Source organism: Lithohypha guttulata, assembly GCF_036872675.1.
Source record: "Lithohypha guttulata strain CCFEE 5908 chromosome Unknown scaffold_6, whole genome shotgun sequence".
NCBI lineage: Eukaryota > Fungi > Ascomycota > Eurotiomycetes > Chaetothyriales > Trichomeriaceae > Lithohypha > Lithohypha guttulata.
In genome coordinates, this window is record NW_027042755.1 from 807,897 (window position 1) to 833,088 (window position 25,192).

The following is a 25,192-nucleotide window of genomic DNA, read 5'->3' on the forward strand; positions in this document are numbered from 1 at the left end:
GAGTCTTGATTGCCGACAACGATGGTACTGCCTCTCAGTGAAGGACAAATTATAGACACCCATGCAGCAAGATATCGTCAGGTCTGTGGCTATCACTCCGTCTGCGACGACATACTGCATAAGCCATTGTACACAGGAACTCTCAAACTATCTTTGGTTAGACGCGAAGCATTGGACTCAGCATTGATGGTGTTCAGCGTGTGCAACCGCGACAAACAAGCAGAGGCTAGCTCGCTTGTCACTGTTGCGGAGAGAGAAAGACTCGGTACGCTAGACTTCGTTGTACTTGACCCACAAGAATTCTGCATGATTTAGTCAGCTTCAGTCGATTTATCCCATCGTAGAAGGTGCTCCAGTTCACGCATGAAACATCAATATAGTACCTCTCAGATCAGTCACTATTGGACATTAGTATTGCTATCGTGGCAAGATCTGAGTGTCCTTGTCAATCTCGTTCTAAGTCAAAACCTTCTGACGTTCTTGTAAGACGTATCATTGCTTGGTTCGGTACGGCTAAGAAAGAAGACATGGACTGCCTTGAGCCTCTTCGGTGCTGAAACAGCCGCCAGCCACCGGGTCGAGTCGAGAGTACTTCAGAAACCTGTGGCTTGGACGTCGTCGAAAGCATCATATGAAATGTAGTCCCAATATGTAGAGTATATCAACACGTCTGCGACGAGGTATGTAGCACTCGAGCTGTGTTGAAGCAAAGAAGGTACAACAACGTCTCGTAGTTGACGCGTCGTGGCTCTTGCCTCATTTAGGTTTCGCTTGATTTCACTAGACATGCAAAAGCACACATTTGAGTTGCACAACCACGAATCTCTCGTACCGCCGTACTGGCTCACAAGATCTGGTTCATGCATTACCCCATGAGGCTCAGGAGAACTGTAACCTTGAAATTGCTTGAAGCGCGAAGAATAAGCACGGGTAAGTCTTGTTTCCCATATTGCATGGGAAATCGCAAAGATACCACACCAAAATCCCAGCTCTTGTACAAAACCTTCTATGGTCGAACATCCACTTCGAAAAGGGGGATAGAGTTTCTGGGGCAAGCTCTTAGAACTGCTCTAGCCCTTGCTAGCCTCGTCTTGGCATCGTATATGAGGTCCTTGTGCACTTCACCATGCTTGTCCAGGCTAGAGTAGTCCGGGGATACGATGCATGGCCACCTCCACGTTTCTCTCCAGTGGAGGAAAGCTACTTCGTTGCTGGTGCCCAGCCTTCCTGCTGGATCCCCAAGTTCAAGCTCGTTCTTCCGTGCGAAGCGCAATTGGTTGTTTCGACCACATGACATCCAGAAACTATGCAATATCCGCCATGACTGTGGCAATCGAGAACAGACTGTCTCCCCAGCCAAGTGCCTGATCAGGCATGAAGACAATTTTGCTGGGCTAAGTGTTCGTACTAGATATCGTACCTACTCCATCCCGGCAAATGCACCTCGCACTATTGCCATTACCTTAAGTACTCTATCCGAACATCATTGATCGTTCCATGCCTTTATCTCATGATCAGGATCTTCTCACCTGGTTATACCATCCACATTTTCTTCGAAACTGAGCTTCGAGTCGGCGCAGTCTGTTGTGTGCGACACTATGGCCGACATCAACGCTGCTGAGAAGCAGCACAACCATGCCGGTCACTCATCGACTTCCGAGACCTCAACTCACGACAAGACAGGAATTATCCATGAAGAGACAGCACACGAAGCGGCTGCACGCGGTCATCTTGCGGCTGATCAGTAAGGCGACTCAGTATCGATCGTCATACAGATAGTTAATGATGTTTTAGATATGGAAATTCCCTTGTCCACTTCGACCCTGTTGCAGAACGAAAGTTGAGGCTAAAGATTGATCTTTACATTGTCCCAACAGTCGCGTTGCTCTATCTCTTCTGCTTCATCGACAGGGCCAATATCGGTGAGCACAGCTTGTTCCTGTTACAAATCACTGCTCTAACTATTGATGTAGGCAATGCTCGTCTGGCTGGGCTTGAGCGAGATCTCAAGATGGCAGGCTATGACTATAACATGCTGCGTAAGTCCTGAAACGGACATTGCCTTGATTCTCCTTTGAGCTCCAGCAGCACGAGAAGCGAACCTGTACTGACCTTGACAGTGTCGGTCTTCTATGTGTCTTACATCGTCTTCGAAATCCCAGGCAACATGCTCTGCAAATACATCGGACCCGGCTGGTTCATTCCAGCAATCTCGCTCGCCTTCGGAATCGCCTCGTTAGGCACCGCATATGTGAACACACTTGGGCAGGCCTGTGCTGTCCGCTTCATTCTTGGCATCTTCGAGGCACCCATGCTGCCTGGTATCGCATACTATCTTTCACGATGGTACAGACGATCAGAGCTAGCCTTCAGGTTGGCCCTCTACATTGTCATGGCTCCCTTGGCTGGCGCATTCGGTGGTCTTTTGGCAAGTGGAATCTTGACTCTAGATCATGTTGCTGGGGTACGCAGATGGAGAATGATCTTCTTGGTCGAAGGAATCATCACCATTGGCATCAGCTTGATCGCTTTCCTCACACTCACTGACCGTCCTGAGACAGCACGATGGCTTACACAAGAAGAGAAGGATCTCGCTATCGCTCGCGTAAAGTCCGAGCGTATCGGTCAGACTAAGGTGCTGGACGGCATCGACACTAAGAAGACTTTACGAGGTCTCTTCTCACCTGTCACGATCTTGACTGCTTGCATCTTCCTTCTCAACAACGTCACCGTTCAAGGTCTGGCTTTCTTCGCTCCGACTATCGTGAGGACAATATATCCTCGAGATACAGTCGTGTCACAGCAGCTTCACACTGTTCCTCCCTACGTGGTCGGAGCCTTCTTCACTCTCCTCTTCCCATTCCTCGCATGGCGCTTTGATAAGCGAAACATCTTCTTCATCGTCTGTGCTCCACTAATAATGATCGGATATATTGTAAGTCTTGGTTTTCGCCACAATACATATATTTACTAACCTCACTAGATGTTCCTAGCGACAGACCGAACTCAACTCATGGTCCGCTACGGCGCAACCTTCCTCATCGCATCCGGCGCCTTCGCTTTCGGTGCCCTGACCAACAGTCAAGTATCCGCCAACCTAGTCTCAGATACCGCTCGCGCAGCAGGTATCGGCATGAACGTCATGTTCGGCAACGTCGGTGGTCTAATCTCGACATGGAGCTTCCTCCCATTTGACGGACCTAACTATCACATCGGAAACGGTCTAAACTTTGCCACGAGCACTACTTCCATGCTCCTCGCTATCGTAATCCAGTTCTACACAAAATGGGACAACAAGAAACGCGAGAGAGTCGATGTGAATGCGCGACTGGCAGGTCTGGATCCCCAGCAGGTTGAGGATCTTGATTGGAAGCATCCGGGTTTCCGATGGAGGCCATAGTCGTGGAAGAAGGAATGTGTCGATGAGCAAAATCGTACGGAGATATGTAATGAGAGAAGGTACTGAGGAAAGGAGAACTGAAGTAGGGTCATTTAGCTCTTTGAGAGCTGGAAAAAAAGAGCGAATAGTACAACGCTTCTCGCTAGCTGGTGTGCTCCTTGCAACAACAAGTCCTGTGCTTCTATGTTCGCTACTTGGCCAGCTGGACGACAACCACACTGCTCTTTCCGTTTTCGGTGTGCCTTGGCTGATGAAGGCATCGAGAAATAAATAATGTCTATCCATCACCTTCACAGACGACATTGCTGCCCGTCCACCGAAGAACACCCCCTTTCAAACGCGTCTGGCTTCTTACTGAAGAACTTCGGTCCGTCCACTGACGTCGAGCTGTAAGGTTATGTTCTACAGTCCAATCAACTCAAGATTCTAGATTACCAACCGTGAGCCGGATCTGAGCACAATCGTTCCAAAGCAGCTTCTGCAACTGATAATACGCTAAATAGTGGTACAGCAAAGTCTATTATCGCGAAAAAACGCTATCTATACAATACAGCGACGATATACAGCTCGCCTGCCTGTCGTCACTCTCAATCCTGCTTCTCCTCGTCCATCAGCCCTTTCCTAGACTGTTGCATCTTATGCGAATTCAGTGCTTCCGTCTTATACACATCCTCGTCCATGCCCTCCCACAAAATCTGTCTATTCCACAACGCCCAGATATGGTTCGCGGCAACGAAGAACCAAGTCACTACGACGCCAATACTCATGACGCTGCCTACCCACTCTATACCCGGGCTCATCAGCACTTTGCCGATCTGTATCGTCGCGATAGTGAAGCCAACGTTCGGGAAGACAAATGCCCACCAGTTGAGATGGAAGGTCATGCGTCTAAATTTGAGAAAGCAGGCCACGACGGCGATGGCGAAGAACCAGGCTGCAAGGGTGTAGATGAAGATGGACATGACGGTAGCTAGGACGCGCATGATTTGGATCGTGGTGAGTTCTTGTTGGGGGACGCCGATCGAATCGTCGGGGTAGATGTTGCTGCCGAAGTAGTTGATGTACTGTCTTGGCCAGGCGTTTGCCATGCCTAGGATGGCGAGAGAGGTGAAAGATGGTGGGCCGACGGCTATGAACATGGCTGGCCGAGCTTTCGTGGCAGGAAAGCCGAATTCGATCATGCGGTGCATATAGATTGCATACATGAGAATGCTGATGATGAAACCTAGGCCTTGCGCTGTTAGTCCTGCGACGATCATTGGGACTGCTTGGTCGGGTGGCTGATAGGATGCGCCCGTCGATGCGATAGTGCCACTGAGCATGAAAGGAAAGATAGGTAAGTCCCAGGCTGGAGTCATATCTCGAAGTTCGAGTGCCGGAGAAGTGAACAACAGAGTATATGCAAAGACAGCCCATATGAATGTCACAATGAAATAGACCCAGAACAAGGTCCGGTATGTTACGATGAGCCAGCCTGCATTGGCGACACCAATGGTACTAATCCCATATCGGGCTATGCATGCTATAATGCTAGCTGTGCTCAAAAGTGCTGTGGCAGCAAAGAGTGATTCCGTAGGATGTGTAAGGCTGTCCCATAATGTGTTGCGCCATCGGAGGAAACGATAAGATATCGCCAAGGTTACTAAGGTAAAAATGGTGAGGTCGAAGATGTAGACAACTTTGCCAATGGTATTGAGGCCGGGAAAGTTATGAGGCTGGACCGCTGGGGACAAGAGAAGGGCAATGCCGCCGGTCGACATAGGCAGGCAAAACCAAGCCCAAGTGAAATGTTCGAGTCGATCGAGCAGACGGACGTCTTTGTCATTTTGAGTGCTGACGCTGGCGCCATCCTGTTTGGCAGGCGTTCTGGACGAGGATTGGAGAGCTATTGGACTTGCTGGATGATGGTGGCTGTCTGGATCTTCCGGCATGTTGAATCCAGGTGGAGGACGTGGCTCGACTTGGAAAGTCTCAAACCTGGCCACCAAGAATCGTGGTTGGTTTCAGAAAGCTTCTCAAATCGTCTGAAGTGGGTATGATCGATTATCCAAGAGCGCTGTAATTAGAAATGGGCTTTCACAGTAAGCCTCAGCAATGATGCTTGCGGCATGCCGATGGGAAGATAGGCTCCGAGTCAGCAGTAGGTGGTTTGCAAATGTGTAGGAAGCAAAAGTACAACGCTAGCAATTTCAATACCACAGTTAAGGTTCAACGTAGAAGTCATTATCTGAATTGTGACGCCGACTTATCACCGTCGCAATCATACTGTGCAGCGGTATCAAGGTCGCGGCTGCTGAGGCATAAAACTTTTCCTAACGTCATCAAGTCAAGATTGCAGGTGGGCACCTAGTAGATTCTGACGCACGGACAATTCTACCGCAATTGCATGCCTACGTGTGGTTAATGAACCATCCCAGGCTACATGCAATAAGGCAAAATTTTTGACCTTCACCATAAAGGTCGACGTGGTGCAGTGGACAATGTACGGAGTCACGCAGGTTTTGTATCAGATTGGGCTCGAAGAGGCGTCGTTTTCGATACAGATTTTTGACATATGTCAGTCGCAGCGAGCAATATTGCTGTAGTATGGCAACCTATACATATAAAACCAATCTTATAAATACAGGACAGTTTTCTGACACTAACCCGTCGTGTACTTGTGTATCATTGTAGAAATCTCTGCTGTACAACTCTCGCAGCAGGTTCCAAGAGACATCAAGATGATGTCGACTTTGATTTCGATCTGGGCTTTCTTGTCTTCTGTCGTCCTTCCGGAGTAGACGACCCATGGAATGTCGGCCTCCACAAGCTGCTGGTTTTCTTAGTTGCCCCAAGCTCTTTGCCCAGTGATTGAGGTAAAGGTCGAGTCTGTGCAGCAACATCCAGCTCAGACAACGGCATTTCAAGCTCCTGGGCGATGGCAGCAGAACTTCCAGCACCTAAGGACCTGAATTTGTTGACGAGCCAAGGAGTCAAAGGATCTCGCGATTGGCCCTCCTCTGCCTTGCGCTGAGCTATATGTGCTTGGGCGATAACCCTTAGAGTTGACAGGTTGGGCTGCACAATAGGCATTGGCTCCAGGAACTCGTCTGCTTGAATCTCTCTACCTACCGACTGGTCCGTAGAAGTTCCGCTTGTGAGGGGCTCTTCGTCAACACTATCATCAGTCTGGGCTGAGAAGCCTTCTTGTGAAGTGGTAGCGAAGAAATTGTTTGAGAATTCCTCCTCGACGTCTCTCATTTGATTAGATTTGTTATCATTGCGTTGATCATGCTGCGTTTCGAAAGGGACACTGTCCTGGTTCTCGTTGTCCATACGAGGATCGTTATCTTCAAAACTCGGAATCGAGACTTCCAGGGAACCAGGTTCGTAGCAGAAAGACTTCCACACTGCCTGTGCATTAAGAATCCCGTTGATATCAGTATATGCCGATAGAAACACGTTGAAAGCTTTAACGGGCAACGACGCCTGGTTTCCACTCAGATATCGGTGAAAGTGTTTACGGGCCAACTGTTGCAAGACACTATTATTGCAGTAAGCGAACAGACGCAACACGTGCGATACCTGCTGCTTGAACAAGACCCGCTGACTCAGGATATAGTCGTTTCTCACACTGTCGTAGCGCCCTTCGAGTAGACTGTCCAAGATTGCAATGGCTCTTGCAAGCCGAGAACTGGTGTTGTTGACGGTATTTCCAGTGTTACCTAAACCTCCCTCCAGACGCAACACTATTGCTGCAAGGTGCATAAGATTGCTGATCGAGTAACTTCCACCTTGAATACGCTTCAATCGAAGAAGTCGAGCTTTTGCACTGTTCAGATCCATCAAGTCAATATCTGCGTCAAGCAGAGCGCGAAGCACTCGGACAGTCGGCTGCGAAAGTGTCTTTCTAGTTGCAATGACAATCCTTTGCAAGAATTCACGGCTATTGGTGAGAGATGCGAATCTGCACAAAGCAGGCGCAATACTGGTACGTCCATAGGCCGATGCAGGAATGAGTACACCATCCAGATCATCAGAAAAGAGCAACCACTCACCAAGACCAGACAACTTTGCTTCGGTGACAAGGTCGAAGAATCCTGCCAGCTTGTACAAGGGAAGTTGTGCGTGGGAATCAGCATATTCCAACCGATACTTTTTCGCTCGAGGGGAGAAGAAGTCTTTTCCACCCTCCACGTCAGGTCTCAGAAATTCAGTAATCGATCTAATCTTATTGCGATCAACGAGCTCTTGGACGTCGTTGAAAACAGAAAGTGCGTCGTGCACGGCGCTCTTCTGCACGAACCCCTCAAGGGCTTGATGCTGGATACCACTTTGCAGCAACGTATGTTCAAGAATTGATTCGAGCTGCAGGTCCTGATTTGGATCGCTCTTTTGAGAGTTCTTCTCGAAATTGTTGCGACCTGACAGATTGATCCACATCTGCAGGAGGTATGGAGTAGACGCAAAATCCAGGCCGGCAGTTTGAACGAACCTCGAGTCCAAATAGTCAAAATAACTAGATGGCAGATCGTGAGGCTCGAGGAAGGTGATCAGGCGTGATATGTGCTTGATGAGCATTTCGATGTAGGCGGTATGAGGTTCGACCTGGCTGCTAGCATTATCCAGTAATTTGTCGACCAAGGCGAGGATAACTTCAACACTGACAGTCCTTTCTGGGGTCTCAACAAATGGCTTCTCCCGACTGTAACCCTCGATTAAGCCTACAGATCCGCCATGACGAAGCTTCAGCCGTTCCCAATCAATAAGATTGTCATAGCCAGGAGACAATTGTGTAGAGCACCACCTGATGGCGAACCAGGGGTTTTCTGTTTCTTGACGGAGCATAGAAATGATGGAAGAGGCCGCAGCATCGTGACCACCATCCACACAACACCACAGAATAAGCTCGAGCCACAACTCAGGGGCAAGGGGTCTGACCTTGAGGCGGAAACGACCACCTGGCACATTCTCACCAATCTCTTTTAGGCTCAAGCCTAGATCAACAGCCGAGGCTATGGCATCATCCTGCTGATCACGCCAAGTTGCATCTGAGAGGGCGGTAAGGATGCGGGAGCATACAAGATGGAGTACAGGAGGTCGCCTTAGGTGAGAAGGCAGAGTCGAAGACTTGTACGTGTATATTGAATCCGGAATCATTCCCAGGCTGTGGAGTTGACCAAGAACAAGTAGGACGATGGACATGTAGTCCTCGGCACGCTCTTGTGTAGTATTTGCTGCACGCAAGACAAGGCCAGCCAAGCTCATCCAGATCAAGTTCATCATGTTGCGATCGGACGGGAGAATTTGACTCGAGTCGTCAAGGCTAGATTCGATACTTCTGTCCGATGTGTTCGTGTATACTGCTTTAAGCAAGGGGTTGGCAGGTCTGCGCCGTGCATCGATATCCTTGAACAGAGAGTCTGACCATACAATGTTGGATGGCAACTCTTGTGGAATATGTTTGGGATCTCGCGAAGCAATGTCTTTCAAAATGGAATTGATCAGGTGTACGAGAGCCTTCTTGCGACCGTTTTCAACCATCCACAACCACAAATGCACCCCACTGTTTGATCTTGCTTGTCTGGTGATTCGTAGGATATCCTCGAAATCGAGGTCGACCTCGCCAGGTCGTCTATCGGCATCGTGCAGCCTGAGCCGTTGTGGCAAGTATTTGTCGAGCAATGCTACCCACGAAGAAGGATCCTTCGGGCCAGATGCGACTGTCCTCGATGGGGACTTCTGTGTGTGAGTAGCTCCATGTCTACAGCTTGTGCTGAAATTCGAGGCATGCAACACAAGTCTGATTGGTAGAGTTTTCGATGAAGTTCGACCAAGGAGTGTTCTATTGGCAAGGCGCAAGGACGAAGTAGGTTGAAGACAGCGTGCTGGAGGCGATGCTATATTGAGTCCCGCGGCGCATGATAGGGCTTTTCGCATGTCACGAAGGAGACACAATCGGGAACATCTGGCTGAGTTATTGAGAGAAGGACTCCTTCAAGATAGACCAGCGCGTGCAGTTGGGGACGATCGTAGGAAGGAACGACTGCTGTGTTCTGTTGGAGGCAAGCGCGTTACTGTAAAAAAAGTCATGGAAGGCGCATCCATCGACATCATGATCCTCGTCCATGCTCGAGCTTCGGGGGCGTTGTGGGGCCCGGCTAAAACTGCGGCCTGGAAGCCTCAAAATATGCCTCCAGAGTGACGGCGATCTGCATAAACATCAACACTCACAACATGCAATTAATACATTTCTATTCACAATCGTGACAGACTTAAAGACCAAACAGATTACCGACTACAGGTTGGTCTACCGAGACAGATCATGCGACAAAGATGAGCCGACCTATAAGCCCATCAATGCTGCGGAAGACATACAGATCGATCCAGAATAGCGACGCGCCCACGCGACTCGCATAACAACGGCGCAACCATGGTTGAAAGGGACAAGGAGAATATTCCAACGACTTCACCTAGACACAAAAATGGGCGCACATTCATCCCATCACTAACCAAACCACTGGTCGACAAACACTCCGAATTCTTCAGCGACAGCTTTCTACAGAACAACTCCTCGCACTCGTCGCTAATTCCTTCACCACGACTCACAAACGCGTCTCTGTCCAAGCCAAGACGAAATGTTCGTGTACATCAGAGACCCCAGCACCGTCAGACTAAGTCCGAACTGCCACTGGCAAGCGGGGAGGATTTGAAGCGACAATATTCTAAACCTCACGTGCGCGGCCCAAGTTCCATACACAGCACTGGTCTCTCAACCCCTCCCAGATCGCGTGATGGTTCTGTAGTCTCCGTTGCTGAGAGCCCTGCCCCCGTCCTATCAAGCCCACCTCATGGGCTGACCGAGACTTACACAAGAATTGACCAAGAGGAGGATTTGGCTGCTACTGAGGGTGAGGTCTCTGACCCAGAGAGCCAACCTTCTGAGACATTGGACAACACTTCTGTTAACGCGCTGTCGCCAACCAACATGCCGTTCTTAGAAGCAATAAGATACCCTTCACAGGCACGTGCACGAACACCGACCAACGACAGACCTAGAAGCCATTGGGACAGACCTCTAAACCATGATCACACCTTGCAATCTGTTCTGTCAGATCCTACTGGTGCAGAAAGGACACAAAGGACGGGACTGAGTTTTGTGGATGAGTTCTCCGATGTAAACCTGAGAAGTGCTATGACTCCGCATTTTCAGCAGACCGTGCAAGATAGGGAGGCTCTGGAAAGGGTATGGAGGTCTAAGAAGCCAATTGCCTTTCCTAAGGCTGACAATGTACTATTGGATTCGGAAGCCGTTGCTGCATCTGTCTCTACCTTCCCACATCCACTCCCCGAACGACTAAATGCCTTCACAAAAGCTGGACGCATCAAACTCGCAAGCGACGATCAGCTACCTTTCAATCGCCAACGCGCTCTTTCCGACGTCACCGAGACAATTGACCAGCAGGCCCCGATCCAGCTCAGCCCGCAGTCCCATCAAAATTGGCGCGACAACAATTCGAAAGTACATGCCATGCCACACAATCCCAGACTGCAGCGAGCTCCCTTTTTCCCCAGAAATCACGGATTTCCAGAACGCGCCACAACCCAGGGCGACAAGGTCGAGCTGAGTGGCACTGCAAAGGCTCAAAAAGCGCGAAGTGAGTCACCCCAAGTTCCTCCTCAAACACTCCACAAGTCTCGTGCAGGCTCAGTTCTAGGTCGACTCCAGGAAGTGGGAGCCAGTGCTTCTGAACCAGACTTGACCGTGCAATCGTTGGCTACCACTGATACCTCATCTGATATCTGGGCCCAACCAAACCCTGATCGACCCATGCAATCAATTGAGCGAGACACTCGGTTTCCCAACAGACATGAAGAATATGAATCTCCCGAAAAGAGTCGTAAACTCGACTTTGATTTCACTGGTCATTCCTTTCAGGTCTCCGACAGTCCTCCAGTTCGTACTAAGAGTACAATTCCCGACTACCAACGGAATCGAGAAATCCAGGGCCTCGCTAAACGAGCTGTGACTACTAATAGGCTTAGTCAGCTCAGAGTTCGTGAGTCTCAGGAAGCCTTGAGACAGGTATCGAAATCACCCATCTCCGATGCAGGTACCGAAACTGCACCAGACAGAGACTCTACCCAAACTGGTCAGACACCGATATCCAAATCAGCCAACGGAAACATCGATCGAGTATCAAACGAGCCTTCTAGACCATCATCTTTAGAGAGATCAACGTCGCATGACATCCTGCAAAGGTTAGCAAGAGGATCTAGCAGTACTCTAAGGTCAACCACTCCATCAGAAAGTACCATTAATGGTAGCATTGTTGGCGCTGATAACAAGGACCAAAGGTATAACCTACACGATCGAGCTGATGCCTCACTTGAGAAAGCAGACAACAAACCCAATGGTCTCAAAGATGGAAGGCCTGCTACAGTGGCCACAACACCACGAGTCACAGGCGCCTGGACTGACACGATACTTCCTGATACTGTTAAGACCACAAGGCAACCCAAAAACGTGTCGCGCTATGCTCAAACGCCCCATATCAGCGCAGGTGGTTGGGTAGATACCCCAGCCCCAAACGGACAGCAACAGAAGCTAGATCCGGTGGTGGAAGATACTCAAGATGTTCCAGAAGACTTGATGAATGGCATTGTTAAGGAAAGTGCCAGTGATGAGACGATCATGCCTAAGGAAGGTCGTGATGGCGAGCCTAATCACAAGGTTGATGCTGGTGAGAGCATTGCACGGAAAGTCCTCAATGAAGCAAGAGGAAGGCATCCTCGTCCTCAAGCAGATCAAGCACTAAGTCAAGCAGACGATTCGTTAATGCTAGGCAACACCACGATACAGTCACTAGAGTATGTGCTCGATCGAGACGAAACAGACATGACGATCAGATCACAAATACCACAAACGGACACTGAAGTGCTCGGCAGACTCGGGAACAAGCTCGAAAGTCTAGCCAAGCACATTCGTGACGCCACGAAGGGAGTCACAGAGCTGGAACATCAGATCTCACATCCCATGGGAGAAGGCTCGTCCATCACGCAAGATACCGATCTCAGTACGATGTCCTCCGCATTGCACATACAAAGACCAATCTTGTATCACAAGCGAAAAGCAGACCAGCGTCTTGCAAGACCTACCAACTTCAGCTGGATCCTTCTCAGCATATTATCCTGGTACTTCTTCGAAAATCTTTTTGCAGAGCTCTATGCTCATCCGCGATATGCTAGCCAGTATACCTGGCCGGATCGACCTGAACCAGAATTCCCGTTCGTGTTACCTACTATGATATCGCGATGGAGTCGGTTAGAGATCCTTCATCCTTGGATTGTGAAGCCATTGCAGAGCGTCTTTGTGATGCTGGTTAGGATGTGTGGAATTTGGCTGGGTGTGACGGATGGGTATGTGGATGGACCTGCTGGCGCGAATATGTCGATTGGTGTACAGAGTCCTGGCTTTGTAAGTGATATAGGAGGAGGGTTTGATATGATGAATGATGAGATACTATGAAAGTACGAACAGGCACGGCTCATTGAACACAATTGAGGAGGACATACTGGTGTTGATTCAGCTTGTCTAGAATGCAATCATAGGTGATATGCAAATTACCAATGATAAACAGGAGCTCCTATCTCCCAATCTTTCGGCCTACAGCAATGCCATGTATCTGTCTCTCCTTTCTCAGAGTCCAGATCCGCCTTCTGATCGATGCTCGCATAGACTGTAAACCCATGACTTTCCAAGATCGCGAACAACCTCAACAACAAGCCCCTAGCCTTCATCACGTCGTCCCCACTGATCGCAGCCCATGGCCAGCCTCGTAACTTGACCTCCCACACCCCTTTCATCTGGTGACTTACCTTCTCCTGGATCACATCCCTAATCCCTTCATAAATCGCATCAAGCAACTCCTCCGGCGCATCCATGACCCTCAACCTATCCTTCTTCGAAAACGCCACACAGATCCAGTCCCGTGGCTTAGCAGGTGGAATCTGCTGTCGAAAGATCAAGGTATCTTTATCCCTATTCCGCTTACTCACGTCCGTACTCAAGCTCAAGACCCAGCCGGCATCGAACAGGTCCTCGAAGATAGTCCGCATGAGACGACGGGCGTGCATAGCGTCGCTGCCAGGTCCGAGCCAGGGGAGACCTTTGAGTTTTAGTTCTAGGCTGTTGTGGATGTGTCGTTGGTCTTGGATGCCTTGGGGCCATGATTTTTGAATGGCTTGGCGGACGGTGTTGGCGGCGGAGTCGGGGAATTGGAGGAGGCGGATGCGGTCGTGTTGGTGGAGGGAGAGGGAGGCGAATTTGGATTGGAAGGTTGGCGCTGGGGGTGTGGAGGCGTGGTTTTGTGGTTGGCCGTCTGCTGTCTCTGGTGAAGTTTGCTTTTCTGCTTGGTTGCTGCGTAATGACTCATCAGCTCTGTCGGGTCTGTCAACTCGTGGAGTGTATGTTGGTGGTTGTCGTTTCTCCATTGCTGCTTCACTGCTATGTCAGGGTGGAGAGTCTAGACAAGTCATTGCGAGCGGAAGTTAGCCACGGTTGAGCGATGAATGTCCACAGACAACAAGACTTGCTTGTAATGAACTTAACATATACTTAGCCATCGCCTCGAACTTTGAGTTTTGAGGTAGAGTCAGGCTGCCGCGTATTCCTTGTTAAGCGATACATTTGGTGAACACGTGGGGGTAACCAAAAGCGACCCTTCACTTTGGTGTGATTCACAGCAATCTGGGGAGGACGCCTTTAATGACCCTCACGCAGTCAACTAAAAATACTATACATATAGACCGCACCTTGTCAATGAAACTTCTCCCCGAATTTTATTGCTTATGACTCAGAATCCCGCGAATTTATACGCCCGAAGAGGTTGGATGGGAGTCTTTAAGGCGGATCAGACTTACAGATTGAATGCTATTCGAGTACGAGAAAGAAAAGACTTACAGACGTCGCAATCAGAAGAAAGCGACTGAAAAGATAAATTCCCAGAAAGATTTCTCGGCCTGGTCTGGGGCCCTTAAGTGAGAGGGTAACTACACTCATTCAGCTACTCACGAGGGCATAGATTTAGAGTAGGAGAAGTATACTGAGCGAAAAAGAATCCACGACGAGGCGATCGCTGAACATAATCGTGCTATGGAAGAGGTTGATGCTATAGCCGAAACGGCCTGGCGCCAACGACCCATCATGACTGATAATCAAGAACAAAAGCCATATCAAGATCTAAATGACTTCATCCGCGAAGCTCAGCAAAGATTCCCGTCTTTATCCTTCAGTACACACCTCTCAAGCCCGCACAGCAGCCTGCGAATTCACAGTCTGTATCGTATACTGCTTATCCCCAAGCGTCTCAGTCGTGCCATCCACCACCGGCTGTTTGGTCGCGATCTCTGTCTCCTCCTTCACGCTCTGATCCTGTGTCGTGCCAGTTTCTGTACTTGCTTTCACTTCTGCCGCTCTCTGATCAGCACGGTCTTGTCTTCGCTTTTCAGAGGCGACGAAGAGTTTGAATGCTTCGAGGGAGCCGCCCATGTTGTTCGGGTTGGTTTAGTTTGGCTGTAGATGTGTGTGTATGTAAGCGGAGATACAAGTTGCTTCAGCAGTGAGTGCGGTTTGTTCTGTCGTGATGATCTGAATCGTGAACTATGTATGCGGTGCCAAACAAGATGAGTCTTGTGTTGCGCTGCTTGTAGTACTATGAGGCGTTAATATCTGTTTTCAGAGAGAGTCGGACTTCTATCCACGTTTTTATCGTACTGGGTGTGTCTGGATCTAGGCCAATGTGGGGAAAAGCTGGGGTGTCGATCAAGATTTGTCAACCGTTCGAACGAGTAGGTTTATTCATACCATTCATCCTGAGCACTAGCAAGACAATGGTCTAAGAAAGAAGACGAAGATGTACATATGAGTCTATATCTACTTGTCTATGTCTAAAAGTTAACGTATATACCTGGAGGTCATGGTTCGTCCTTTATGGGTTGCGATGTAGCTTGTGCAAACGAACTCTTACTTCGCAGCTTGCCGCCATATCTAATGAACACAGGCGGAGCTATACAAAAGATGGTTGCAACCGCAGCCAATATCGAGACCGCGACGTTCGGTCCAAGTGCAATAAAGAAAGGCTCAGTACCCTGTGCGAATCCACAAGATATCGCTGCACGAGACATTACGACTCCCGAATATGCTGAAGCTGCATAGCTCTTATAGCTATCTGTGAGATACCCGGCGAGCACGAAGTTGATGTCGTTCAGAGCATATCCAAAGAATACCAAGCCGATCATAGAGACTAGCCAATGCGTCGATACTGTCGGCAGGATTGTCCAAGCAAAGAGCCATAGCCCAACGGCGAACACGGGCACAGCAATGGCAAACGACCACAGTTTTGCTTCAGGACAAGACTGGATTTTTTCAAGTTCCTCCTCTGATGCTGTCTTCCATCTCCAGTGGTCGTAGATCCTGGGAGTGACAGAGAGTAATAGGCCCAGAAGGATCGGTATGAAAGCCAGAGACGTGTTCGGGTCCGAAAATCCGAATTGGGCGTACACCACAGTCAAGCCCGCAGTCAACCCATAAGCTAGACCGAACACAGTTGCAGCAATCATTGCAGAAACAGAGATGATTGGTTCGAAGAAGAGCAATCTAAGTGGACGAAGTAGTGCCAGCCTGAAGAACTCTTTCCGACTAGGAAAAGTATCCACGTTTCTTGTGTTGAGTTGAGACGAATGTGTCACATGTTCTACCTCGTGGACTTTCTTGGTTAGCAGACGTGAGGCTCTTGACTCCTTCATGCCCAGAGACAGAATGGTCAATGCGAACGCTGTGATCGTTGCCACGTAAAAAGGCCACTGCCTAGACACGTTAAGTAACAAGCAAAGATCTGAAGCGGAGAACTTACCATCCTATAGTAACTAGGTATCCTGAGAGGATAGGCCCAATGCTGAGACCTGAATTCGAGACAGTTGTCCATATGAAGATTGCCCAGTTGAGTCGGAGGGGCTCCTCAAACATGTCTTCAATAATTCCTGCAGAAATTGATGGTGGAATGGCACACGCAACGCCAGTCAGGAAACGTCCGATCACAATGGCGGCTATATGCGGAGCAGCACTGATACCGCAAGCCACCGTAGCAAGCACGGAGCCGGAGATGTATATTGTTTTTCGACCGAATGATTCGGACAGTGGTGCAAAGAATACACCTCCTATTCCTTCGCCTATCAGGGTACTGGTTGTGAAGATGAGGAACCCAATCTGTTCACCAAATCCGAACTGTTCTTGTGCAACCACGGAAGCAGAGGTACCGATCGTCGTCAGAATTGTTGTAAACATTGACCATACGAGAACAACCGTCAAGGTGTACCCAGTGGGATACCATGACCAGTTCCTGGGATAATCGCGTGCGCTCGTGTTCCAATCGACATAATCACCGTTCCTCGACTCGCGTAATTCGAGACTGTGGTCTTGAAGAGCGTCTCTGAAATTGCTGCTTGCCACAGAACTCTGATAGTCGTGAGTGTCTGACGTTCGTGTGGTCGACATGGGGAAGAAGGTTAGGTTATGCGATCGAACAAGCAATATCCCTGTGGTTGTTCATCTAGGAAACCACTCGACTGGGAGTCGACCGCAAGCTCAGGGGATATCGCAGGCATGACGAGAGGTCCGTGACGTGAGATACTGCTCAACAGAAGGAAATTTCATATAACCATGGCCAATGATTCGCGGAGAACATTTGACTAGTCAAGTAGCAGTGCCTGTCTATCTGTTCTGATGTGGTAAGGGATTTTTTCTGTAGCCCAAAACATCTCGCCAAGGATCGGATCCATCTAAGAGCAGGAGAAGATTGGCTATCGTCGAGTCTCGGCTATCTGATCGAGGCGATCGGCAGCAAGGTAACTTCAACCTGCATCCTAGCAAGGCTTTCCAAGTGCTTTTTAAGCGGATGTGGTTTTGTAGTAAAGCAACGGTGAGACGTCCGTTCTTCTATACATTTGTCGCAGATGCAAACATCGCTGCTCTTTTGGCCAGACGAGGGAACTCGAGACTCGGGAATGTGAAGTGGATATCTCATCACGTAAACTGCCCAGACGGAGTACAGTCGAATCCTGGGGCGTTCATTAAGGCCTTGGCAGGTGGACGCCCGTCCATACATTCGATGCGATCGAGTAATTCCTGTTGGTCATGTACCGATGGAAAGCACGAAACCATGGGGTCTTCTCAACGTGCTATTTGATTCGAGAGGCCAACGGTTTCGTCCTTCATATACCTTCTCAGCTAGCCCAACACACCGAGAGGGTCGAGGAGCAGCGACAGCCACGACTCTGGGCAACATTACTCATCAACGTTAAGAACATAACATCTCAAGCCTCTAGGAAGAAAGCCTTCTCAGACATGTTTCCCATTCGCTGAGTCAGGCATCGCGACCCTGGCACAACCCCCACAAAGAGCCGGATATGAAATCCTGACCATGGTGACATCACGGCAGTCGAACCATGATGCCACAGCGAGCTCTAATAGCTGCTAGCAAAGCTCGAAAGCTTCAAGTTTACAGTTGCTCACTTGCTAACGCTCACAACGGAGACTTCGAGCTCTATAAAGAATACCTAGACTTAGCAGTACACAAACGGCTGGATAAACATCTAACAATATGTCCACGGCTCAGCTCTTCCGACGAATCGTCTTGAGACCAACAGGTCTACCACTACGGACTCCCACAGCTGCAATCCGTCACACCTCATTCAGATTTCCATCAGGCAAGTAGCACTATGATAGTACGTGCCTACGGGATTCTCACTAACGGGTGATCAGCGTCATTTTCGAGAAGCTATGCTTCTGGAGAACCTGGAACCACCACCAAAGGCGATGCACAAAACGCCAGTCAAGGGTTAGGCACACCGTCTCCAAAGGGTTCCGATAGTCCACAGGAAGGCGACGTCAAGTCAGCACGAGCTAACGAAGGTCGATCGCAAGAGCAAGGAGGTAGTGTTGCCCAGCCTATTTCAGGGGCCAACCAGAGCACTCAAGAAGCGGGCCAGGACGAGGAGGGCACCGAGACAATAAAGCAGGACCCCAACAAGCCAGCCGAGCAGAAAAAGGAACAGACTTTGAAGCAGGGAGATACACCTATGGATCCAGGCCAGACCAACCAGCAAAGTTCCGGACAGTTCAGCCAGAAGATGCAACAGTAGGTGAAATCTGTATTAAAAATAAATTGCACACGATAGTATTGCAGTGTACGAGTTCCAGTCGGTTCCTGTTCGCAGATGATTGTCTGCGAGACGATGTCGGCATACTCACCTCGTATGTTAGGGCTTCCACAGCACGACATGCTTCCTACGAGTTGCAAAGGCTCGGATCTGTCTGTACAGAATCTTACATTTTTCATCTACCATGCTGTTTGCTTCCATCGTAAATCACGTGAGCGTCCTCCTCAGGTCCCATGAGAATGATTGTTTATCGTTACACAAATATGCTTACTAACTACGCGTATCTAGCCTTATCGTATCTTAGACGACGAACAAACAACATCCCAATGCAGGTACGATCTTGCACACAACTTGAGCTTCGTTCATACCAGAGAGCTACATCATCGTTTCCGGAACGGAAAGTGCAACCGCAAAACTTCGCGTCACGACTTCTACGCGTATATCGCCTGCATATTAACTACCACGTAAATTCCCAGCCTCCTCTACGGTCGATGATGCGTAGATACTGAAGCTAGAACCACTTACCGACGTAAGCCTAGCGTGCGACCTGTCAGATTCAGGGACAAGCACAATCTAAGATTCATCGGTCAGCCTCACAACCTGGATCCCGGAAAGTTTGCCCTTTTGCGATGGAGTGCTCACTTTAACTTCGGGTGGACCATGCTGCAGATGTACAAGATCGTGGTTGAAGGAGTCTACGAGATCTAGCTTCAGCATGACCTCAGACCCCCTGCGTCAAGTGTTCACATGTTTGCAGGACTGACCTGACGTTGCTTCGGTGACGACAGAGAACCTTCACCATGCATCGTCCCTGACCTACGACTGACGTCAAAGTAGCGCAAATCGAGGGGAATGCATACATAAACTCAACACTTCTGCACTTTGTTCACTCTGAACAAAATCAAGACCGCATACCAAACTTAATCAGACCCAAACTCCAACACACACTTACCAATTCATCATGTCTGCCAACGACGAATTCAAGGATAGCAACGTTGTCGGTACCGAGCGACCAAACCAGCCAGACTCCGTCGACAATGACTACAAGAGCCGAACCGGACAGAGCACTATTCCTGTTGTAGGCGATGGCAGCGCAGATGCTGGTGGATACACAGACTCCAAGACAGCTGATTCAGACGCTCAACTCCAGAAGGACGAGAAGGATGCTATTGACTCGTCGAACATTATCGACAGCCGAACTCGAGGTGCTACTAAGAAGGCTGGCACATATCAGGAGCCTGGCGATACCGAAGGTCTTCCAGAAAATGACGGTACTTCCGCAGTCTCGGGTGGTAAGTCGTCTCCCTCAATATGCCTAATCAGAACTGACAGTAATTTAGGTCCCATCTAAACGAGAACCTACACAACAATGATGACACCAAGCTTGACCCAGCGGTTGAGTGAAGGAATTGAGGATATGAACGGGCGGAATGTTGTTCATAGCCAATAACAAGACGTATACTATATTATACTGCGCAAGTGTTTTCTTCATGTTTAGGTGGTACTCCTTGTGTCAGTGTACAGCACTCTATCAGTCAAACACTGGAGACATGGTGCTTTTCAAGCTGTGATATAGGTAGTATATTGGTCCTTGGTTTTACCATCCGAGATGAAACTATTCCAGGGCACTGTCGCTCTCCTGGTAGTAGTACAGAGGAACCTGTAATGCCCAGTGCTACTTGCTTAATGAACCAGCGATCACTGCGTAGGACGTTGTATGATAAGTAAAATGATTGACTCAAGGTATAGTGCCGGCACAGTCACGTGAATACGCGATCACCGTCGCGAGGAAGTAGTCACCACCCGCCAGAACACGTATCGCAGCCACTATCTGTTCAACGACCACATGGTGCTTCGCACATCTCGCACTAGCTGTCAGACTACGGCTGTAGATGTGGTCGAACGATCACTCTATTCAGATTGCCCTTCATGGCGGAATGCGCCAATACACTGTACGCTCAATGGCTTAGCGAGATGATGGAAGAGCCACGCATTGCCAATGGCAAGGCACTACCAACGTAAATCGTTCTGCGACCGCACTGGGTTCGGCTAACCACCTACATAGTTACCGAAGGGCCTTGAGAGCAATCAAGGAGTGCAAGGTTGTTATGCAGCATGCTTCTGAGGCGGAAGACCTCAATGGTATAGGCAAGAACATCTGTAGAGCGCTCGAGGAAAAACACAACAAATACTGTCTGGAGAATAACCTTCCTTTGCCTCAGAAGCATCGAAAAAGAGCCAGAAATATCATTGGAGCGGAAGATCCCGAAGCAGATATTGCAGACTCGTCTCGAGACCAGCCTCCTGCTAAGAAGCGTATAAAGAAACAATACGTTCCTAACTACCGCAGCGGAGCCTATGCATTGATGATGGCACTCAGCGAACTCGAAAAGTTTGCAGAGAAGGGCTTACCCAAGGAAGAGCTGAAACACCGTGCGCAGCCCTACACTGACGCAAGCTTTTTTGTTGCGACGGACAACACGAAGTACTACACAGCATGGAAAAGCATTGATACTTTGCTGCAGAAGGAGTACGTCTGTGTAAAAGGGCATCCTACAAAACGTTATTGCCTTACTGACGAGGGCTGGGCTGCTGCCGATCAGATGCGAATGGGCGAAGCTACACAAAACAGCACAGAGCAGGCAGGTCCATCCAAAACCAAGAACAAGAACAAACCAGTCTCGACGTCAACCTCGACATCTCAATCCAGCAAGGTGACCGCCACGACTGGAGTTGTCGATCTAAGCTCGGATTCCAAACTTGAGTCAGAAGTCCAGAATACACCGTTACCGAAACTGATACCGATTAAAGATAGCGGCCCTTCTGCAACGAAATCTGCTTCCGCTGCGACTCTCAATTCGAAGCCCATCATCCTTCAACCAGGGACTTTCGAGGTTAAGCTTTTGCTGGACACTCGAGAAATCCAAGCAAAGAAAAATCGAGACTACATAGCTGGTGAGCTTCTCAAACAGGGTATCGACGTCGAGACGCGTGCTTTGCCTCTAGGCGATGCTGTATGGGTAGCCAAAGTCAATACTGCATGCGCGCCAGCATTCCGTTTGCAGAACATCAATGATGACGATGAGGGAAGCGACGAAGTCGTCCTTGAACATGTCGTTGAGCGCAAGCGTCTTGACGATCTGCTTCATAGTCTCAAAGATGGCAGATATCACGAGCAGAAATTTCGTCTCAGGAAATCTGGCATGAGGCATGTTACTTATCTCATTGAGGACTATAGCTTGCCCTCGGAAACCCAAGCTCATTGGGCGCAATCCATAGAAAGTTCTCTGGCACAAATGCAAGTCGTTGATGATATTTTCGTCAAACGTACTGCAAAGACGGACGACAGCATTAAATACTTAGCACGCATGACGAGGTCGCTAAAGAAAATGTATGAGCACAAAGAACTTCATGTTCTGCCCTCGATGTCCTTGGATGTTGCAATGCACCACAAAACACTGCAGATCCTGCGCGAGAAATCCCCCATCAGTACATTCTGCATCACTTTCTCTGCTTTCTGCTCTCTTTGCGACAAATCTGACAGCTTGACATTACGCGATCTATATCTGAAGATGTTAATGTGCATGCGTGGTGTGACTGGCGACAAAGCGATTGAGATTCAGAAAATCTGGCCAACCCCCAATGCGTTCATTGAAGCGTATAGTGATCTCGGTCCGGATGCAGCAGCCAAAAAGAAAATGGTCAGCGATCGTCTTGCGAAGCAGATCTCGCGAAAACAAATTGGTCCAACATTGAGCGCAGGTATTGCTGAAGTTTGGGGCAAGTGAAACTACTAGTTTCGACCGACGAAGCAATTTCTCAAATCGGCAGAGCTGCATTGGTGATGTGTAGCCTCTGCAACCGAAAGCCGGGATTGTGTTTACGAGATGTCACTCCGCAGCATTACGTGGCTGCTTACTCTGCAACCACAAATCACCCATTACATTCAGCTCATACCGAAAATAGGTGAGGTGGGCTCAAGATTTGACGCGATGCACGTGTACGACTACTACAGCCATACCTTACATTATATGTGATCTCATGTCTAGACCTGTGGTTACCGAAATTATGTTGTTATCGATACCACAAGTATGGCGATGCGAATTCGACGGAAGTCGCTCCTCATAGGTATCAATTACTTTCAATCACAGCATCAATTACAGGGATGTATCAACGATGTACAGAACATGGCGGCATGGCTTGTCTCCAGAGGATACAGCTCGTCACCTCGCGACATGGTATTTCTGACTGATGAACGTCGTGGACCATACTATCCGAGCGGACGCAACATTCTCGCTGCGATGGACTGGCTGGTCAGTGATCCTGGATGTGCTCTTTTCCTGCATTATTCCGGTCATGGAGGTCAAGTTCCTGATCGATGCGGCGTTCGTCGATCTGGATTCAACGATACCATTGTTCCAGTCGACTTTGAGCAGCATGGGATGATCGACAGCAGTATACTTCATGAATACCTTGTTTCACGCCTTCCACGAAACAGTTCCCTCTTCATTCTCTTCGACTGCTGTCATTCGGGCTCAGCAATAGAGCTTCCATACGTCTACAGATCCGACGAGGACGGCAACGTCAATCTCATGGATAACCTTGACGCCGGTCTAGAACTCTGGTCCGAAGCTACCCATCTACTGCAGGGTGGCTTTACGATTGACCGTGTGGGTGAAGCGGCACAGCTGATAGGTGGAGCTAAAGACTTCTTTCGAGGTCTCAAACACCAGTTTGATGATCAAGGAGGTGACACCATTAACGGCCTAGCACCAGTCAATGATTTTGCTCAGGACTGGAGCAGAGAGGAAAAGAGTGTGTTCATGTTCAGTGGGTGCAAGGATAGCCAAACTAGCGCTGATGCATTTATCATGGGCAAACATGTCGGCGCGATGAGTTGGGCGTTCCTGGAAACAATGAAGCATGATCGTGGCTGGTCATTCTCCTTTCTACAGGTAGGTCTTTGCGCTTCGGCATTAACGAGAGTAGTGTTGACGATGGTGCAGATCCTAGAAAGCACACGCAATCTGCTTCAACAGAATTACTCTCAAATACCACAATTGTCGTGTGGGTATCCTTTCGACCTGAACAGACCTTTAGTAATATGAGGGCATGCACGGTTGCAAAGAAGGTGGCAGATATCTGTCGAAGCCTTCCCAGTTGGTGATGGTACTTAATCCTCTATACATGCTCTCTGCGACAAGTAGCGATTAAGAACTCGATGAAGGATCCGGCTCATTCAGAAAAATCAAAGACGAACATTGAAGCCTTTCATTTGTCAATCTACATACCTCTGCCACCGGTGACTTCCAACGTCTGGCCAGTGACATAGGAGAAAAGGGGACTGCAGACTGCCAAAATCGACTTCGCTGCCTCTGTAGCAGTACCCGGCCTGCCTAGTGCAATGTCAGGGTAGCTTGGCTTGCTTTCATCACCCTTCCGACTAGAAAGCTGCTTTCCTGGTATACCTAGAGCAATTCTTTCTCCTGAAGCAGTAGTTATGAAAGCGCCCTCCTCTTTGGCTGCAGTAAGTCTGCTTCTTGTTAGTGTCGATTTAACTCAAATTGCGCAGGTCTTCAACTCACCTCGTGTTGATGTGCCCGAAAGCTACAGTGTTGACTCTGACACCGAACTGTGGGCCCCACTCTTTGGCAATAGTTTTGGTTAGACCTACTACACCAGCTTTACCCATGCTGTAGTTCGCCTGGCCTGCATTGCCGTGTGTGCCAGAGGTTGAGGAGATGTTAACGATGCAGCGTGGCTCGCCGTCCTTGACTCTGAAATATGGTGCCGCTGTTCTTACGAGTCTGAATGGCGCTGTGCCGTGTACATTCAGCATCGTCTCCCATTGCTTGTCACTCATTTTGTGAATTACACCGTCCCATGTGTACCCTATTGTGATCGTCAGCTCATGGACAGAAATAGTTCGAGCACTTTTCAAGGCCACGATTTAGAGCTACATGCTGGTGGCCACTCACCTGCATTATTGACTATTATATGTATCTTTCCATTTCCAAACTCAGCCGCCTTCTTCACCAGCACATCGAAATAGCTCTTGTCCGTCACATCTCCCGGCACACTGATCGCTCGCTTGTCACCCAACTGCTTGTTGATCTCGTCGGCCACAGCATCAGACCTCTTGGAGTCGACATCGCAAACGACAACTTTGGCACCTTCATTGGCGAAAAGTCGAGCACATTCCGCACCAATACCTTGGCCGGAACCTGTGATGATCGCTAATTGGCCGGCGAGAAGACCTGTTGGCCAGTTGAGGTGTGAGGAGATCTGAGCAGCACGGTCGGAGGGAGACATGGTTCGATGAGTAAGGTATCGTATTCAGGAATGGAAGGTTCGTGTTCGGGTGACAGAAGTCAAGTAGAGGAACTCGAAACTTGAGCTCACTTGGATGTCCGTCAGCATCATTCGACTGCAGCTCGTCTGTTTGGACTGGGAGGAAAATCGTGCCTCGGTTCATTGCTCTCGTGGACGCTTGTGGTCAGTCAGCTGTCCCGTGGTCCATGGTTAGGGTGGATTCATTTGACCACAAGTGAAGCCAAGTGAGAGATTTCCAAGAGATGTGATTGACTCATGTCC

The 25,192-nt window shown here is 49.1% G+C and overlaps 10 protein-coding genes across 10 annotated transcripts; 5 read left to right on the forward strand and 5 right to left on the reverse strand.

The window, feature by feature from the left end:
• Window positions 1–1,598: 1,598 nt before the first annotated feature.
• On the forward strand, window positions 1,599–3,400 carry LTR64_007728 (uncharacterized protein; the record flags this gene model as incomplete). The annotated part of the gene is made up of 5 exons (XM_064902046.1): window positions 1,599–1,744; window positions 1,795–1,922; window positions 1,974–2,039; window positions 2,121–2,935; window positions 2,984–3,400. The coding sequence occupies 5 exons, from the start codon at window positions 1,599–1,601 to the stop codon at window positions 3,398–3,400; spliced, it is 1,572 nt and encodes a 523-aa protein (XP_064751725.1).
• A 587-nt stretch (window positions 3,401–3,987) lies between these two features.
• Window positions 3,988–5,331, reverse strand: LTR64_007729 (uncharacterized protein; the record flags this gene model as incomplete). The annotated part of the gene is made up of 1 exon (XM_064902047.1): window positions 3,988–5,331. One exon carries the CDS (start codon window positions 5,329–5,331, stop codon window positions 3,988–3,990), a length of 1,344 nt encoding a protein of 447 aa, XP_064751726.1.
• Window positions 5,332–6,115: 784 nt separating this feature from the next.
• Window positions 6,116–9,814, reverse strand: LTR64_007730 (uncharacterized protein; the record flags this gene model as incomplete). Its single annotated transcript, XM_064902048.1, has 2 exons — window positions 6,116–9,121; window positions 9,758–9,814. 2 exons carry the CDS (start codon window positions 9,812–9,814, stop codon window positions 6,116–6,118), a joined length of 3,063 nt encoding a protein of 1,020 aa, XP_064751727.1.
• Window positions 9,815–10,367: 553 nt separating this feature from the next.
• Window positions 10,368–12,861, forward strand: LTR64_007731 (uncharacterized protein; the record flags this gene model as incomplete). Its single annotated transcript, XM_064902049.1, has 2 exons — window positions 10,368–12,799; window positions 12,846–12,861. 2 exons carry the CDS (start codon window positions 10,368–10,370, stop codon window positions 12,859–12,861), a joined length of 2,448 nt encoding a protein of 815 aa, XP_064751728.1.
• A 142-nt stretch (window positions 12,862–13,003) lies between these two features.
• On the reverse strand, window positions 13,004–13,873 carry LTR64_007732 (uncharacterized protein; the record flags this gene model as incomplete). Its single annotated transcript, XM_064902050.1, has 1 exon — window positions 13,004–13,873. The coding sequence occupies one exon, from the start codon at window positions 13,871–13,873 to the stop codon at window positions 13,004–13,006; it is 870 nt and encodes a 289-aa protein (XP_064751729.1).
• A 1,482-nt stretch (window positions 13,874–15,355) lies between these two features.
• LTR64_007733 (uncharacterized protein) lies at window positions 15,356–16,934 on the reverse strand (the record flags this gene model as incomplete). Its single annotated transcript, XM_064902051.1, has 2 exons — window positions 15,356–16,247; window positions 16,294–16,934. 2 exons carry the CDS (start codon window positions 16,932–16,934, stop codon window positions 15,356–15,358), a joined length of 1,533 nt encoding a protein of 510 aa, XP_064751730.1.
• A 1,105-nt stretch (window positions 16,935–18,039) lies between these two features.
• On the forward strand, window positions 18,040–18,580 carry LTR64_007734 (uncharacterized protein; the record flags this gene model as incomplete). Its single annotated transcript, XM_064902052.1, has 2 exons — window positions 18,040–18,145; window positions 18,201–18,580. 2 exons carry the CDS (start codon window positions 18,040–18,042, stop codon window positions 18,578–18,580), a joined length of 486 nt encoding a protein of 161 aa, XP_064751731.1.
• Window positions 18,581–19,559: 979 nt separating this feature from the next.
• On the forward strand, window positions 19,560–19,949 carry LTR64_007735 (uncharacterized protein; the record flags this gene model as incomplete). Its single annotated transcript, XM_064902053.1, has 2 exons — window positions 19,560–19,890; window positions 19,939–19,949. The coding sequence occupies 2 exons, from the start codon at window positions 19,560–19,562 to the stop codon at window positions 19,947–19,949; spliced, it is 342 nt and encodes a 113-aa protein (XP_064751732.1).
• A 578-nt stretch (window positions 19,950–20,527) lies between these two features.
• On the forward strand, window positions 20,528–22,386 carry MUS81 (Crossover junction endonuclease mus81; the record flags this gene model as incomplete). Its single annotated transcript, XM_064902054.1, has 2 exons — window positions 20,528–20,616; window positions 20,664–22,386. The coding sequence occupies 2 exons, from the start codon at window positions 20,528–20,530 to the stop codon at window positions 22,384–22,386; spliced, it is 1,812 nt and encodes a 603-aa protein (XP_064751733.1).
• A 1,495-nt stretch (window positions 22,387–23,881) lies between these two features.
• On the reverse strand, window positions 23,882–24,910 carry LTR64_007737 (uncharacterized protein; the record flags this gene model as incomplete). Its single annotated transcript, XM_064902055.1, has 3 exons — window positions 23,882–24,131; window positions 24,184–24,490; window positions 24,577–24,910. 3 exons carry the CDS (start codon window positions 24,908–24,910, stop codon window positions 23,882–23,884), a joined length of 891 nt encoding a protein of 296 aa, XP_064751734.1.
• Window positions 24,911–25,192: the final 282 nt, after the last annotated feature.